This window comes from Salvelinus sp. IW2-2015, linkage group LG13 (assembly GCF_002910315.2).
Source record: "Salvelinus sp. IW2-2015 linkage group LG13, ASM291031v2, whole genome shotgun sequence".
Classification (NCBI taxonomy): domain Eukaryota; kingdom Metazoa; phylum Chordata; class Actinopteri; order Salmoniformes; family Salmonidae; genus Salvelinus; species Salvelinus sp. IW2-2015.
In genome coordinates, this window is record NC_036853.1 from 23,076,347 (window position 1) to 23,095,001 (window position 18,655).

At 42.6% G+C, this 18,655-nt stretch overlaps 1 protein-coding gene across 6 annotated transcripts; it reads left to right on the plus strand.

Annotated features, from left to right (window-relative positions):
- Window positions 1-5,959: 5,959 nt before the first annotated feature.
- exoc1 (exocyst complex component 1) lies at window positions 5,960-18,202 on the plus strand. Of its 6 annotated transcripts, XM_023999320.3 has the most exons (20): window positions 5,960-6,118; window positions 6,771-6,902; window positions 7,115-7,245; window positions 7,431-7,590; window positions 7,834-7,851; window positions 9,706-9,893; window positions 10,080-10,307; window positions 11,142-11,384; window positions 11,732-11,800; window positions 12,425-12,574; window positions 12,759-12,870; window positions 13,753-13,797; window positions 14,491-14,654; window positions 14,816-14,917; window positions 15,012-15,091; window positions 16,479-16,707; window positions 16,810-16,993; window positions 17,130-17,329; window positions 17,514-17,708; window positions 17,896-18,202. In XM_023999320.3, exons 2-20 carry the CDS (start codon window positions 6,779-6,781, stop codon window positions 18,046-18,048), a joined length of 2,775 nt encoding a protein of 924 aa, XP_023855088.1. In that variant the 5' UTR covers window positions 5,960-6,118; window positions 6,771-6,778; the 3' UTR covers window positions 18,049-18,202. The 6 variants fall into 6 exon arrangements, with proteins under 6 accessions (XP_023855088.1, XP_023855090.1, XP_023855091.1 ...); XM_023999322.3 differs by lacking the exon at window positions 13,753-13,797; XM_023999323.3 differs by lacking the exon at window positions 11,732-11,800.
- Window positions 18,203-18,655: the final 453 nt, after the last annotated feature.

Below are 18,655 nucleotides of genomic sequence, written 5' to 3' on the forward strand. Positions count from 1 at the left end.
ATGGGAAAATGGAGTGGGGCTAGCTGGTGTTACGCATTGATTGTAACCTCTAGCCACCTGAGGTTTTGTTTTTGTGTCAACACTTCGATCGACAGATTGTCTACGTGGGCACTAACATCTTCCTTTGACATTCTCAAAATATATAAATATGTGGACAAGTGAGGTCAAGCACCAAAATAGCAGGACCAGTGAGTGAATCATGACCAAAGGCAAGCAGAGTTTGTGGAATAAAAGACATGTGCGTTGGTAAAAGCTAATGGCTGTGTATGTGTGGGCTGTCAATACCACAGGATACACATTAAACATGTTGGGCTAAAACAGGCTCCTTTTCCTCGAACGCACTGAGCCAAACACACGCGTCAGCATGTCACATTGAACCAGTCAGGACCATGTAAAGTGCCACCACCAAATATGATCATACTCAGGCATGCAGTTATTTAGGACACCCTATTCAGCTACTCATTTGACGCATGCACACGTCCTTTATGCAATTACTGCAATCTCTTCTCCCTTGTAGGGAGATGTATTTGTACAATAAATGATTGTGTACCGGTATTTACAGTGCCTTCAGAAAGTATGTAGACCACTTCACCTTTTATTACATTACAGACTTATTGTAAAACCTACACACAATACCCCATAATGACAAAGCAAAAACAGGTATTTAGATTTTTTTTTAAATGTATTTAAAAATATATATATATCACATTTAAATAAGTATTCAGATCCTTTACTCAGTACTTTGTTGAAGCACCTTTGGCAGCAATTACAGCCTCAAGTCTTCTTTGGTATTACGCTACAAGCTTGGCACACCTGTATTTGGGGAGTTTCTCCCATTCATCTCTGCAGATCCTCTCAAGCTCTGTCAGGTTGGATGGGCGTCGCTGCACAGCTATTTTCAGGTCTCTCCAGAGATGTTTAATCGGGTTCTAGTCCGGGCTCTGGCTGGGCCACTCAAGATATTCAGAGACTTGTCTCGAAGTCACTCCTACGTTGTCTTGGCTGTGTGCTTAGGGTCGTTATCCTGTTGGAAGGTGAACCTTTGACCCAGTCTGAGGTCCCGAGCGCTCTAGAGCAGGTTTTCATCAAGGATCTCTTTGCTCTGTTCATCTTTCCCTCAATCCTGACTAATCTCCCAGTCTCTGCTTCTGAAAAACATGCTTCACTTTAGGGATGGTATTGGCCAGGTGATGAGCGATGCCTGGCTTCCTCCAGACGTGATGCTTGGCATTCAGGCCAAAGAGTTCAATCTTGGTTTCATCAGACCAGAGAATCTTGTTTCTCATGGTCTGAGAGTCCTTTAGGTGCCTTTTGGCAATCTCCAAGTGGGCTGTCATGTGCCTTTTAGGAGTGGAGGAGTGGCTTCCGTCTGGCCATTCTATCATTAAGGCTTGATTGGTAGAGTGCTGCAGAGATGGTTGTCCTTCTGGAAGCTCTAGGAAGAGTCTTGGTGGTTCCAAACTTCTTCCATTTAAGAATGATGGAAGCCACTGTGTTCTTGGGGACCTTCAATGCTGCAGAAATGTTTTGGTACCCTTCCCCAGATCTGTGCCTTGACACAATCCTCGGAGCTCTACAATTCCTTCAACATCATGGCTTGGTTTTTGCTCTGACATGCACTGTCAACTGTGGGACCTTATATAGACAGGACTGTGCCTTTCCAGATCATGTCCAATCAATTGAATTTACCACAGGTGGACTCCAATCAAGTTGTAAAAACATCTCAAGGATGATCAATGGAAACAGGATGCACCTGAGCTCAATTTCGAGTCTTATAGCAAAGGGTCTAAATGCTTATGTAAATCTTTTTTATTTTTTATACATTTGCAAAAATGTCTAAAAACCTGTTTTCTCTTTGTCATTGTGGGGTATTGTTTGTAGATTGATGAGGAAAATTTTGAATTTAACCCATTTTAGAATACGGCTTATCGTAACAAAATGTGAAAAAGTAAAGGGGTCTGAATAGTTTCTGAAGGCACTTTACATGTTAAACGCGCATAGGCTACTGTATAAACACTGTTCTACTTCACTTCTTCTCTGAAGAAATGTTATATCACACAAAATGTTTATTTTCATATTAAAGCAATAACTGTTTTCAAAGCCTTGCTGTGGGATGTGAGAAGCTCCGTACATCTCAGTGCTCTCCTATAATCAAATCTCCAACACCTCCAACTCCAACATCCAGTTATCTCAAACAGCCATGCTTGGCCTTTAGTTTCCCATCATTCTAAAGGCTCCAGGAGAGTCATGGGTACCCTGGGGCCAGAACGATGCCAGAAAGCTGAAAATGACTTGTCGAGAAAACATACAGTATACACAGGCACTATGGTAAAAACTGCTATAAGGGTGGTTGTACCCTTTAAAAACCCTTACCCCAGAGTCTTAACCTCTCTCACACACTTCTGAATTACTCACCTCCCTGAATCTGCTTCAGTCCTTTGGGGCTATCAGCTTGTTATCTCCTATGTCTATGTATCTCTAATTAAATCTAATAAATTCAAATTAATTTGTCACCTGCGCCGAATTCAACATTCAACATTCCCCTTACAGTGAAATGCCTACTTACAAGCCCTTAACCAACAATGCAGTTTTAAGAAAAAGAAGTGTTAAGTAAAAAATAGATAAGAAAAAAATCTAAATAAAAGTATCAAATAATTAAAGAGCAGCAGTAAAATAACAGTAGCGAGGCTGTATACAGGGGGTACCAGTACAGAGTCAATGTGCGGGGGCAACGGTTAGTCGAGGTAATTGAGGTAATATGTACATGTAATTGAGGTAATATGTACATGTAACCAAAGAAACAGATGTAAACATACCCTTCTGGGTCAACATGTGAGAACTGCAAATCCGTAGAACACTGTCGGGAGCTATAAGGACACATATCTATGTTTTGGATAGGACATGTTTAATACAACCTTTAAACTAATTACTGTGAAGGAGCAAAAAACACGCGCATAGCAGCATTACATCAAATTACAAAATGATCTAAAACCTATTTTTGTACAAAATGAACACATTCAACCACCTTGCTTTTTGTGAATATTGATAATGGGCACCGATGAAACAATGACAGTGACAAGACACAATTGTGTCTGTAGAAAACAAAACAAAACATAGCAACCTCTGCACTACCTTGCTATATTACACTCTCTCTCTCTCTATCTGACCAAACCACACAATTGATTGAATCAAGCGATGTCTCTGAGGGACCAGTACAGTATGTGGATGGGGTTTACAGATCCTCCCAAAACTAAAGATGATGCAGACCACCCACTTTGATTTGGTATAATGATGCTCATCTGGTGTATCCTGGGCACTGAGACAAAATAATGTGTTTTTGAGATATTTCAATATTCATATTCAGCTATTTGAAATGATAGATAATTAATAAGACAATTGTTATTGTAGATAGTTAACAATATGACATAACCCACTGGGCACACAGTGGTTGAATCAACATTGTTTCCACATCATGTCAATTCAATTATATACATTGAACCAATGTGGAATGGACATTGAATTGACATCTGTGCCCAATGGGAGTGCGGAAACAGATGAATGTTGCCACCTGGTGTTCTTAGATGGTAATTGGGTCCTGGTGTGAGTCTCATCGGAGGTGTAGGTAGAGAGGAGAGAGTAATGTGTTGTGTAATTTCCACAGGGATGAGCTAGCCCGTAAAAGTGGTGTCTGTTTGGTTCATTCTAACACTTTCAGCAGAAATCAAACAAACCAGCACCTGGACCATGCCAGTCATAGAGATTCAGGAACAGTCACTAACACACAACCATACTCAATAAAGACACACTTATACATTTTGTTTTCACTGAGTGACATCAGAGCTACATGTTTGAGGTTTTGTCACTTTATGAAACCTCCTAATTCCTCACAACCACTGGAATGTGATTCTTCACTAATAGCATGGAAAGGTAAATAATTCCTACTTCTTGCCATAAATCAATTACAGTATGTGTAAATCTCAATTGGATTAGATTTTCTGGGGATTGATTCCTCACATTGATGTCTGTAAACTACATGTAGACATATGTAACCTACAGAAAACGTACAGCCTACACACTAGAAATAGAAAATGTCCTACATATTTATTCAAACTATGTTTCTTCATGAATGGTGGAAAAGGCGTCACCAATGACAAGACTGAAAAGGTTGTGTCAATGACTGTATATATGGGTTGTGCATCAGCAAGTGTTGTCAATTTAGCGACCTTGTCGCTGGTGAGTTTTCAGACCCCGCCAGCGACTTTTATTGGTAAAAGAGTATAGCAACAAATGTGGGTACTTTTTAAGGCTGCCCCAGGATGAGAGCTTTCTGCACAAACCATCTTAGGGAAGGTAATCTGAGTGCTCGTCATCCTCACCAGGGTCTTGACCTGACTGCAGTTTGGCGTCGTAACCGACTTCAGTGGGCAAATGCTCACCTTCAATGGCTACTGGCACACTGGAGAAGTGTGATTTTCACGGATGAATCCCAGTTTCAACTGTACCAGGAAGATGGTGTCATGTGGGTGAGTGGTTTGCTGATGTCAACAATGTGAACAGAGTGCCCCATGGTGGAGGTGTGGTTATGTTATGGGCAGGCATAAGCTACGGACAACAAGCACAATTGCATTTTATCAATGGCAATTTGAATGCACAGAGATACCGTGACGAGATCCTGAGGCCCATTGTCGTGACATTCATCTCACGCCATCACCTCATGTTTCAGCATGATAATGCACGGTCCCATGTCGCAAGGATCTGTACACAATTCCTGGCAGCCTGATCAACTCTATGCGAAAGAGATGTCACGCTGCTTGAGGCAAATGGTGGTTACACCGGATACTGACTGGTTTTCTGATCCACGCCCCAACCTTTTTTTTAGGGTATCTGTGACTAACAGATGCATATCTGTATTCCTAGTCAAGTGAAATCCATAGATTAGGGCCTCATGAATTTATTTCAATTGACTGATTTCCTTATATGAACTGCAACTCAATAAAGTCTTGGAAATTGTTGCATGTTGTGTTTATTTTTTTGTTTAGTTTAATTGAGAAGGTTATAGGGAAAGTATGGCTGTCAACCCACAGGATGGTTATCACATCAACTGGCTGCAGGGGCACAACTTTGGTTTTAGAAGTGTGGGGCATAACCTGGCGGGGGTTCTGTGGATCCTCCCTCAGATTTTTTTGGGGCATCTAAAAACAATCTTGGTCAGACTAGTCAGGGTCCCTGACTATTAGTGCTCCTGTGTAGAATGGGCTCCCCTTTACTGCGACACAACACAGAAAATTGTCGATTACACGGCAGCGGTTGAGAAAAAAGGGGAGGCTGAAGAACTAACACTAACTGCTATTTGCCTTGCAGAGATGAAGAGCACACCTCCCGGTACTAGTTGCGTTTGAGAGGAGAAACCACTCCCCCTCCAATACAGCCACTGATTATCAAAACAACACCCATAACAACTTAAGCATTACGAGAGGTATATTCGATCAAATAAATCTCACGTAGCAAATAAGCCATTCATGTTTTTGTTTACCAAATTCGACACTCATTGACCTCCATACAAAAACTCCTTGCTTGGTGAGCAACGAAAAAACGCCACCTGCTGGAGGGAGACAGATTTTCCACCGAGTTGGGCCTCTCTCTTCGTCTTCCTCTCTCGCAGTAGAGTCCCTGCCCATCTTCTGAAAACATCAAACCCTACCTCTTCAAAAGAAAAGTATGTACAGTGCAATACATGATAGAAGTAAACACACCAAAAACATTTAGGGTTGAACATTTTTTTATAAAAATATCACATAATATTTCATAGAAATACTTGTAATAATTCTATGTATGATAACTAGTATAACTATATAGATAATTGTGCATATTTTCCATCATTTCACCCTCATTATTCATTTACAACGCATACAGAACGGGACTTTTATTCTAAAAGACTCCAAAAATACGTGACCCGGAAGTACTTAGTTATTCTTGCCTGTTTTATAGCAGTGGAAAAGATTGCTTACTATTTTTCTTTAATAGCACTAAAAAAAGATCACGTTTAAATGGAAATAAATAGTGATTAAGTGTAGAACATCCCTAGTGCATTAGATTCTCTATCAACATCCAATTTAAGGTACGTATGTTCTGTATACGACACCAAGCTAGCCTAACAACTTTGCTAGCTAACCTAGTAGCAGTTAGCCAGGAAGAATGGCCTGCTTCTCGTGCTTTTCGAGACAGCTAGCTAGCTGTCTGAAGGACACTGTCCTCACTTTGCAGAACGATATAGCTAACAGAATGGCCCTTTTGTTTACATGTTGCTCACTGTCTGGCCTGTATAGCTAGCTGTCAATCGCTAGACACGTCCAGAACCATTTTGGCTAACTACATCATGCTAGCTAACCGTTGTTTACTTATTTTGACTGCACCATTGAACAGCAATACTGTGGTGTAAACGGTGCAGACGTTCTTACCATAATGTTAATGTATACTGTAGGAAGGTCGGAAAATGATCAGGTAGACCGGTACAAATCTTGAGTAATATGGTACTATACTATAGTTGTACTTGTAAATTATAGTGTCATAGTCTGTGTCCCACTGGGAGGAATAAAATGGTGTGTGTTTTCCTGCAGTACATTTTTTTTATATTGAGTTTATATTGGCTACCCAGACTTCTTGCTCCGGCCAAACGCTACGCCACGCGCACGGACGTTAGTTTCTTGTAGCAGACGAATTTACTGCGAGCTTTCAGGCTAGTATTATGTCTGCCTGATTTGTATTTACAGTAACAACAATGACAGCCATCAAGCACGCCCTCCAGAGGGACATCTTTACGCCCAATGATGAGCGTCTCCTCAGCATCGTCAACGTCTGCAAGGCGGGGAAAAAGAAGAAGAACTGCTTCCTGTGTGCCACAGGTGTGGCATAAATGCCTTTAAAGTCTCACATGAATCAGCTATTTTCACCATCTCACCAGTGTCATGATGTAAACATTCCGAACTTGAAAACCACTGTCAGAGATTTAACATCAGAAACAGTGATTTCACTGATAAGGCTTACAGAAATGGATCCACAGATCACTTTTACACCATTATTAGACTATTATAACTGTTTGATGCGTCTACCCCAGTCACCACAGAGAGGCCGGTGCAGGTGAGAGTGGTCAAAGTGAAGAAGTCAGACAAAGGGGATTTCTACAAACGGCAGATGGCCTGGGAACTGAGGGATCTGGCTGAAGTGGATGCAAAAGATGCCAGCAAGGTCAGGGAAAGAGTAATTTCCTCTCACTGCCTGAATGTAATTTCTCATAGAACCTTGTCTCTCTCTCTCCCCCTCTTCTTCCTAATGTGGGTATTCTTCTTTTCCTTCCTTTCCTCATATGCTTTATCCTCCTACTAATTTTATTGATATTCACATATGGCATCTCTTCTGCTCTTGTCATTCAGGAGAATCCAGAGTTTGACCTCCATTTTGAGAAGGTGTATCGATGGGTGGCCAGCAGCACAGCTGAGAAGAATTCCTTCATCTCCTGCATTTGGAAGCTGAACCAGCGTTACCTGCGGAAGAAGGTGGAGTTTGTGAATGTCAGTTCCCAGCTGCTGGAAGGTATGACAGCTCTCTAACTATGGGGGAGGATCAAAAGCATGTATGTTTTTCTAGTGACCCTTGCTGTTCCCTGTACCTTGCATCTATGATACTCTTCTTTCTTGCCTGTTCCCAATCTCCTGAACTCAACCTGAAGTGTTTCCAGATAAATCTATTTAACCTGTGAGTTGACCTTTGGTGTGGCTTTCTGTGGCTTAACACGTCTTTATTCTCACTCTTCTCTCTTAAACTGTCACTGGCCAGAGCTTCCTAAAGCGGAAGGTTGGTAGCACTTAACTTCTTTTCCCATTTCCTCTTCATTGTGATTTTCATGGTGTTGAATCACACATCTTTGAAAGTTGTTGTTTGCCTTATTTGGATATTGAGTGAGTGGCTTCTGAATGGGTGTTACTAGATGTTTATTAAATATTTGAATATTAAATATATGAATATTAGTCTGTTCTGTTTTTGTATAGACATTTTCTATAGTGTATGCACTACCAGTCAAAAAATGTAGAACACCTACTCATTCAAGGGTTTTTCTTTATTTTTACTATTTTCTATATTGTAGAATAATAATGAAAACATCACAACTATGAAGTAACACACATGGAATCATGTAGTAACCAAAAAAGTGTTAAACAAATATATATTTTATATTTGAGATTCTTCAAATAGCCACCCTTTGCCTTGATGAAAGCTTTGCACACTCTTGGTATTCTCTCAACCAGCTTCACCTGGAATGCTTTTCCAACAGTCTTGAAGGAGTTCCCACATATGCTGAGCACTTGGCTGCTTTTCCTTCATTCTGCGGTCCAACCATCTCAATTTGGTTGAGGTTGGGGGATTGTGGAGGCCAGGTTATCTGATGCAGCACTCCATCACTCTCTTTCTTGGTCAAATAGCCCTTACACTGCCTGGAGGTGTGTTGAGTCATTGACCTGTTCAAATACAAATGATAGTACCACTAAGCCCAAACCAGATGGGATGGTGTATCGCTGCAGAATGCTGTGGTAGCCATGCTGGTTAAGTGTGCCTTGATTTCTAAATAAATCCCTGACAGTGTCCCCAGCAAAGCACCATCACACCTCCTCCTCCATGCTTTACGGTGGGAAATACACACGCGTCTCACAAAGACACAGTGGTTGGAACCAAAAATCTAAAATTTGGACTCCAGGCCAAAGGACAAATTTCCACCGGTCTAATGTCCATTAATCATGTTTCTTGGCCCAAGCAAGTCTCTTCTTCTTATTGGTGTCCTTTAGTAGTGGTTTCTTTGCAGCAATTCGACCATGAAGACCTGATTCACACAGTTTCCTCTGAGCAGTTGATGTTAAGATGTGTCTGTTACTTGAACTCTGTGAAGCACTTATTTGGGCTGCAATTTCTGAGGCTTGTAACTCTGATGAACTTATCCTCTGCAGCAGAGGTAACTCTGGGTCTTTCATTCCTGTGGCGGTCCTCATGCGAGCCAGTTTCATCATAGCACTTGATGCTTTTTGCGACTGCAAAATTGAAGTTTTCCGGACTGACCTTCATGTCTTAAAGTAATGATGGACTGTCATTTCTCTTTGCTTATTTGAGCTGTTCTTGCCATAAAATGGACTTGGTCTTCTACCAAATAGGGCTATTTTTTGTATACCACCCCTACCTTGTCACAACAAAACTGATTGGCACAAACGCATGAAGAAGGAAAGAAATTCCACAAATTAACTTTTAAGAAGGCACACCTGTTAATTGAAAACCATTCCAGGTGACTACCTCATGAAGCTGGTTGAGTGAATGCCAAGAGTGTGCAAAGCTGTCATCAAGGCAAAGGGTGGCTATTTGAAGAATCTCAAATATAAAATATATTTTGATATGTTTAAAACTTTTTGGGGGGGTTACTACATGATTCCATATGTGTTCTTTTGCAGTTTTGATGTCTTCACTATTATTCTACAATGTAGAAAATAGGAAAAATAAAGAAAAACCCTTGAATGAGCAGGTGTTCTCAAACTTTTGACCGGTAGTGTATGTGTTTTTGATTGTATATTTGTTCAAATGGAAGGGTGACGTTTGTTTGTGTGGATGTGCGTGTACTGTACTGTATGCGCTGTGCACAATATTAAACCATCCTCTTCGTCCTTGGTTTAGAGTCAGTCCCCAGTGGTGAGAGCCAGAGTGTTGCCGGGGGCGACGAGGATGCTCTGGATGACTACCAAGAGCTGAATGCCCGTGAGGAGCAAGACATTGAAGGCATGATGGAGGTGTGCGAGTATGCCATCTCTAACGCAGAGGCCTTTGCTGAGAAACTCTCCAGGGAGCTACAGGTTCTGGATGGGGTAAGTAGACAGCGCCATGGAGACTTGGGTCTTCTTGAGGACAACATAGACTTGAGTTGCCTGACATGCGCAGACTACTGCCCTTTGTGATCTATGGTTGAGCACATTACAGTGTGGTTTGGCTCACCGTGATTTCCTGAACATTGTAGTTAAAGTGACCACCTCCAATAATCCCCCCAATCCCAGGCCAACATCCAGTCCATCATGGCATCTGAGAAGCAGGTGAACATCCTGATGCAGCTGCTGGATGAGGCTCTGTCGGAGGTGGACACCATCGAGGGCAAGCTGAGCAGTTATGAGGAGATGCTGCAGAGCGTCAAGGAGCAGATGGACCAGATCTCCCAGAGCAACCGCCTCATCCAGATCAGCAACACCAACAATGGCAAGCTGCTGGACGAGATCCAGTTCCTGGTGGTGAGCATTGTGGTTGATGTGGTGGGAGGGTTCCTGTTTCTGCTGGTTTGTTTGGATGGTTTGCCTCTATTTGGTACGATTACGATGCAGTACCACAAGCTATGGTGCGTTTTCTTTGACTTGTTGGTTTGGTTTAATGAGATGATGTTGAATGATGAGGGGCGGGCAGGTAGCATAGCGGTTAACAGCGTTGGGTCAGTAACCGAAAGGTCGCTGGTTCAAATGACCAAGATGACTAGGTGAAAAATCTTTTCAGTTGCGCTTGAGCAAGGCGCTTAACTCCAATTGATGCTGTACGTTGTTGATTAGAGCGTCTGCTAAAGCGGTGGTTCAGTGGTTATTTTTAGGAACTCAGTCCGGCTTTCAACTCCTGAAAGTCATAATAGTAGAATGCACAAGGTGCAATTTCTAAATTGGATAGTGCATCATCAGTTCCTCTTGTCATGTTACTCATTGCAAACCTTAGAGAGCTATTTATAACTTGTCAGACAGTTATAAAGATCAATTAGCCCATGTCCGCTAATGTTTTTTTAGCTAGGTTTTTTAGCCCCTAGATTTTGTTGTGATGTTTGAGTCACTCAGATATCACATGAATAAACATTAGATATGGAAAATGTTATAGAATTGCAAGAAAATTAGGTTTAAAACTGCAACATTTTGTGTCATGAATGAACAGTTTGTGTCATGAACAGTGCTTGTGCCCATACAAATAGACATGATGCTCTCGCACAGGGGGGACGGAGGATGTTCCCCAATGCTGGAAAGGGGGACTGAGTGAAAAAGTGTGCTAAATGACTACAATTTAAATGTAAATGATGAATGTCTGTCCCTCAGAATTATATGGACTTGTCGAAGGGACACATCAGGGCCCTACAGGATGGAGACTTGTCCTCGCCCAAAGGCATCGAGGCCTGTATCAACGCCTCTGAGGCTCTACTGCAGTGCATGAACGTGGCACTTAGACCAGGTCATGAGAAACTGATGGCTGTGAAACAACAGCAGCACCTGTTCACAGAGCTCAGAGATACCTTTGCCCGGCGCCTCACCAATCACCTCAACAACGTGTTCGTCCACCAGGTAATCCACACAACACAGTAACACTTCGCTAGTCCTCTAGGTAATTTAAATGTGGTCTCAAGATTTTTATTCAGATTTATATTGAACAAAATGTATGACTAGATATGAGGCATAACAGAGCGCTGTACACATTTCTTGTTATAGTATTTGAAAGTTTCCTGCCTTTGGCAGGTGGCTTTTTCTGTCCTCCTCATCCACTTCCTAGTTTAAGCTCTGTTTCCTCTGATCGTGTCTCTTCCTGTCTCTATGCTGTTTCCCTCCTGTACTACTCTGGTCCTCCTGTCCTTCACTCTCTGCCTCACTCTGAACCACCCCACTCTGCTCTCTCTGCTCTCTGTCCCTGTCAGTTCAACCACTTCAGTCACTTCAAAATGACCATCCCTCAGTTCTATAGGTCCTCCTGTATGTCGCTTCCAGTGAGTAGTACCCTCACAGCAACCCCATTGACCCCTCCCCTCTTACCGCTGACCTTTACTACTTATCTACACGCCCCTGTTTTCTTGCCAAAATGCATTACTGACCGCATGAGTTGTGCTGCTCATGACTAGTTAGCTAACCCTCCTCTCTTTCATCTCAACTGGTCTGAACGCCTCAGAAACGCCTCAGACCTTGCTCCACCACCTCCATTGAAGGATTGACTGGGCTCCCCTTGCACTTTGCTTCCTTCCTGTGTCAGAGTGCTGCTGTGACTTTGCTGTGCTGGGGTGCCATGTCATAATACTTCTGCTTGTCTGCATGCTTGGTAGCAGCCCTAGAAGAAAGGGAATTAACTGAGAAAGGAAAAAAAGCTTGAAAATCTACAAATGCCGGGATGTTCTTGTCGATGAGGTTATTTGGATGTTGAGGTTGAATATCTGAACAGTTGATCTTGTACTACCTCCGTGGTCCATCGGGCCACACAAACTGTCCCTATGAATGCAGGGGATGTCCTTAAAGGGACCAAGAGGGTTCAAGAAAAAGGCTCTCCCTGCCTGTGTGAGTGTTTGAGAGGGTGTTTCTCTATATGAGCTGTGTTAACTACCTGTGTTCCCTACATCCAGGGCCATGACCAGAGCTCCACGCTTTCCCAACACACGGCAGACCTGACCCTGCCTAAACACAGCCCCCTGCACAGGGACCTGCTAAGATACGCCAAGCTCATGGAGTGGCTCAAGAACACCCAGAGAGAGAAGTACGATGGCCTGTCCAGGGTGAGTGGCTTCCTCTCGAAGATCATCATCATCATTATTACTGCCCTTGCCCTAGCTATATTCTATTGTTATCACCATTACCACTACTATAACGTCTCCATCACCAGCAGCCCTACCATCATCTCTTACTGTGTCTCATAACAAGTAGACAGGTATTCATTGATTTTTCTCTCTCTGTTTTCAGACCTATGTTGATTACATGACCAGATTATATGAACGAGAAATCAAAGATTTCTTTGAGGTGGCAAAGATCAAAATGGCGGGCACAACCAAAGAGGGGAAGGGAAATAAGTTTGGTAAGACCTTGGAGTGTTTTTTAAATGTGCGATGTTTGTGTGATTGTTTGTCTTTTCTTTTCCCTGTGAAAGCTTGTAGTTTGCTGTGGTGTTGTTTAGCCAATTAGGTGCTGTTTTTTTCCCCCTTGGGTTTTTGCGTATGGTTTGTATTTGTGGTGTGTGTGTGTGTACTGTATTTATGTGATTTGGTTTTGAGGTAAGTGTGTGTAATTCTGTTCAATATTTGTCCATCTGTACTGTAACATCACCAGCTTTTTCTGCATGGTTCCCCTTGCGGTATTCCTGGAGTATATGGTAACAGCAAACACAACTACATGTAGTTAACTGCCCTGTACTGCTTCCTGTGTCATAGCTTTCACTGCCTAGGAAAGGCCCCTGTGTGATGTCATTGTCCTGCTCAGTGTTGCTAGCTGGTGTTTTGCTCATTTGTTATTTCCCTATTTGGCTGTTTACTGTATGAAGAGCTGAAAGTGAACCCTGCTACTCATTCTAACTGCAGAGTATGACTTCACTAATTTAGTGTTTTAAGACTAACTGGGGAGCCTAAACATTACACGAGGAATGAAATCCCTCATTTAAGTTTACCTGTAAAGTAAACTGAAATATACTGTATTTAATGCTCTAAAAACGATCCTTTCATTTGGCAGGAATATAAGGCTCTGCTTCCTGAATTCTGAATTTCAGTCTTAGCTTTTCTCTCTAGAAAACAAAATGAGCAAAACTTTTGTTTTCAAAAAGGCTTTCTTAAGGCCAACCACAGCCTCTGCAGTGCATTTCAGTCTGTTACCTTTGACTCTCACCTCCTTAACGTGCCCCCATTCTTCATGTCATGAGCCTAACATGTCTCTGTCTCTGATGCCTGCCGTTCTAACTGGCCGCCAGCCACGCTTCCACGGAAAGAGAGTGCTCTCAAACAGGAAACGGAAAGTAAGTATCCCATACGGGTCACGCAGTGAGACCCCTGTAACCTGCCACCCACACCCACCCGCTCCCCACTACTATGTCCCTGATACTGTTGCACAGCCAGGACCCCCTCCCCCTCACTCAGCCCTCCACCTAGAGTAACCCCAATCTGCCATCCATAGAACGTTCTACTGGCCACTTTTTAAAGAGTACCTAAACTAACACCGATCAGACATTTAAAAACAATGAGCATGTACATTCTGTATGGCATAGGATCCTACTACTCATTCACAATACAAAAGGATATATCAAGGTCAACGTATCCAGCGAGGTTCTCTGATAATGAATGTCCAACATCCATAATAAGATATTTAATTGTCTTTATCACCGAGCACGCCTTTTAACGTTTCAATGTTGCATATGTTCTTGTCTCTCAATTGTTTTCAGCTGTTCATGTTATGTGTAATTACCGCTAAACTAACATGTTTTAAAGATGCATATTCACGTGGGCTTTGTGGCACACTTTTTTAGATGCCACAAAGTTATTTATTTTTAACAGCACAGTTGCTCTGCTTTGAAAATAAGTCCTTGTGAATGCAGCTTTGGTCTCATGGACAATAGTCCATGAGATGTTCCAGAGACTAGAAATGTTCCAGAGACTAGTATTTAGCCTGTAGTTAGACCATGTCTTCAACTGTTTCCCCTCTGGTGTCCCAGGCCTGCATGGCAGCTCTGGGAAGCTGACGGGCTCGACCTCCAGTCTGAATAAGCTGGCAGTGCAGGCCTCCAGCAGCAGGCGCTCCCAGTCCTCCTCTCTGCTGGACATGGGCAACATGTCTGCCTCAGACCTGGATGTGGCCGACAGGACCAAGTTCGACAAGGTGATGCTCACAGACAGGGCCATAGGAGCCATTCTACAGTCTATATATTGCACATACTACCCGTGGGTTTTTGTGGATCTCTTTATCGTTTTAGATGCGACATTTGTTTTGTATGTTTTATTTATGTTAATCAATTGATGTAGGTGTCTCTCTTTCTGTAGATCTTTGAGCAGGTTCTTAGTGAGCTGGAGCCTCTCTGTCTAGCAGAACAAGACTTCATCAGCAAGTTCTTCAAGCTACAGCAGCACCCGACCCTGGCTCAGGTGAATTCCATGCTAGTCTGACTGGCTGAGTGTTTGCAAGTGAGATTATGAGTAACTTCTAAATGATTAACCACAGTTTTTTTTGTTCTATTAGGGAGAAGTGGAGTCTGATGGAGGGGTGCCCTCCAGACAGCCTCCTCCAGGGGAACACAGACACTCAATGTCATTGACTGAGTGAGTAGCTAGCCTCTCATCTCTTACTGACATTTACTGTATGCTCTGAATGTCCATCAATAGTACTAGGGCAGTGGTCAAGATTACTTTCTCAGTCAAAAAGTAAGCCATGATCGAATGCTCAGATGGGTTTTTTTACATGAAAAAATTTAACATTAACCTAATAAAAACAGTTATGTAGGAATGAGGTTTGTGCAGTAGGCCAAATACATTATCACAGCATATTGGCTATATGCCTGGCCTTACAATATTTTTATTCTCAGACCATATTATATTTCAAAAGTCAAGCTTTGATAACAAAACAGATCAGTTGGTGTAGCACTTGTGAGGCACAGCTGAGTATAATTTGCAAATAATTCGATTTTTTATTTTACTGGACTGGTGGTCATGGTGGTGATGGTCATGGTTCTTTCAAGATAACTCGGAACTCTGGAAAACTACGAGGTGAAATCATGTCAGTGATCTTCAGGTCGGAACTCTAGAAAGATGCCCGAGTTTCCTACTTGGAATTCCGAGTTGGATGACCGTTCAAAACGAGTCGGAGATGTCCTAGTTCACAGTTGTTTTGAACACATTATTAGCGGAGGGAGAGCGCAGCAGAGGGTTCGCCTCTCACGGTCCCTGCTCTCTCAATCCTTTCCTCCAGTGAGACTGACCAGAGGGGACACAGTCTTCCACCTGATGGCAAAACTCGAGTCGCACCGCATCTGCCTCATGCACAAAATAATAAAAATACAGGGCTATCGAAACACCTGGCTACTAATTCATTGCAGCTGCAGCGCAAGTGGTAGGATGGAGAAGCATGTTTTTTGTTTTGTAATAGTGGTGAATAAAAAGTGTTGTCAATCCTGAATAAAAACTTAAACATGAACTCACTCATAAAAACAGCAGCACTTTGCTGTATTCTTCAGTCTCTCTCTAGTCATGGTTTTTTAAATGTTATGAAAGCTCATGTAGGCTAGTATCAAACTTTGCTGTGAGCTATCCGATTGGCCAGCGCAGTAGGCGCACTTGATTTAGCCCCAGATCTCCCAGAGTTTTGTATTGTCAGACAATTGAAAAGGTTCAAAATTGGGACATTTTGCCTACCCAGTGCACATGGCTTCTGAATCATGTGCACCTCCCGCCAGCAGTGAAAAAATAAATTGAAAAAGGAGCACAAGCCTTTATTGTTGGCTTTTCTACAGAAATGTTTGGTGATCGACTAGGAATGCCTTGAAGATCACAATCGACCGGTTGGTGACCACTGTACTAGGGGCACTAAACATGCGACAAATATGACAAGTCCAAATACCATCTTTCATGGTCCACTTCTATCCTCTTCTTCACTTCTTTCCATATTATTATCTTTTGTTTTGTGTCTTATCACCCGTCTGGTCCTCCTCAGGAAGGACATGGTGCGATTGATGATGAACAAGATCTTCCAGAGCATTGAGACGGAACTCAACAGCCTCATCGCCCTGGGAGACAAGATTGACAGCTTCCACTCCCTGTACATGCTGGTGAAGATGAGTCACCACGTGTGGACAGCCCAGAATGTGGACCCCACTTCCTACCTCAGCACCACCCTCGGCAATGTGCTGGTCACCGTCAAGAGAAACTTTGACAAGTGCATTGTGAGTAGAGTTCAGGTTAACCAGTTGAGTCTGTTGATCTGTGTATCTAGTACTGCTACAGACTGTTGGATGTGTGTGTGAAGCTGTTCGTGTTTCTCGCAGTCTGGTCAGATCAGACAGATGGAGGAGGTGAAGATCTCTAAGAAGAGCAAGGTGGGCATCCTGCCCTTTGTCACTGGGTTCGAGGAGTTTGCTGAGCTGGCTGAAACCATCTTCCGTAATGCAGAGCGCAGAGGGGATCTGGACAAGGCATATGTCAAGCTTATCAGAGCCGTCTTTATGAATGGTAGGTCTAATACTTGCCCTGTGTCAGGAAGATCGAATATTATGACTGATGAATGTTTTTTGTGTATGTTGAGTAATGTGGTTGGCTGATAGTCTGTGCTCTGATTGGTGTTTTGTCTTGCTGGGGGTGTATCCAGTGGAGAAAGTGGCCAATGAGAGTCAGAAGACACCACGGGACGTGGTGATGATGGAGAACTTCCACCACATCTTCTCCACACAGTCCCGCCTGAAGATCTCCTGCCTTGAGACAGAGAGGCGAGAGGCCAAACACAAGTACACAGACCACCTGCAGTCCTACGTCATCAACTCCCTGGGCCAGCCCCTGGAGAAACTCAATGTGAGAGAGGGGGTTTACACTTGACAAAGCTAATGTAAATTTGATTAATGTTTATATGTAAAATACATGTTATATGATAACTATAACACATTATGTGATTTCACATATTACATGGCATGCATACTTGAATGTACAGAATAAAAAAATGCACACAGTTGATCAAGTACGCCTCTATGCTTTGCAGCACTTCTTTGAGGGAGTGGAGGCGCGTGTGGCCCAGGGGGTGCGTGAGGAGGAGGTCAGCTACCAGCTGGCTTTCAATAAACAGGAGCTGCGTAAAGTTATCAAGGAGTACCCCGGCAAGGAGGTGAAGAAGGGCCTGGACAACCTGTACAAGAAGGTGGATAAGCACTTGTGTGAGGAGGAGAGCCTGTTACAGGTTAGTGACAGAGAACCTAGAAGTTTGCAGTGTATCTATTATTATAGATTATTATAATGATCATTTATTTTATTGATCTATTATAGATCTGTAGATATGTTATCTTAACAGCTGGTAGTTTCACTTGTTGTTTCAGTGGTTGATCCTGGTCTTGTTTTTTTTTTGTACTTTTCAATTTCTCCAATAGGTGGTGTGGCACTCCATGCAGGATGAGTTCATTCGTCAGTACAAACACTTTGAAGGCTTGATTGGCCGTTGCTACCCTGGGTCTGGTATCACCATGGAGTTTACCATTGGAGACATGTTGGAGTACTTCTCAAGCATTGCCCAGTCCCATTAATTACAAACATACACATTATAACTTTAAACATGCTCTCTATTGCTTCATAGTGCCACACACAGAAGAAACACTATTTACTGAAATCAATCCATCATTGCTGTGTGGCCAATACAAAGTACATTAATTGAAATTGAATAAATTGCACTTGAAATTGTCTGCAGTACTTGTATGGATGGGAATGAATTAATAGTTGTAAAAAGTTTTGTGTGTGGGCAAGTAGCCTAGCGGTAACCGAAAAGCCTAGCCGACTAGGTGAAAATCTGCCGTTGTGCCCTTGAGCAAGGCACTTAACCCTAATTGCTCCTGTAAGTTGCTCTGGATAAAAGCATCTGCTAAATGACTCCTATGTAAATGTGTGTGTGAGTGAGTGAGATCTTATTTGCACAGAGATCACAATGTTACTGATTTCTTCTGTCTGTGATTTTCCTTTGTTATAACACACATCACCTGTACATGATAAACTCTTCAAAATTGGGAGGTTGTGGGCCAAATAATGTTAGCTTGAATGACACTACTCAAAATCTAAAGCCCCCTTCATCACACTGATGTCTTGAATTTTGTATAGTCACAGAATGTCAGTCTTCTACTGGAATATTTTTGTGCGATT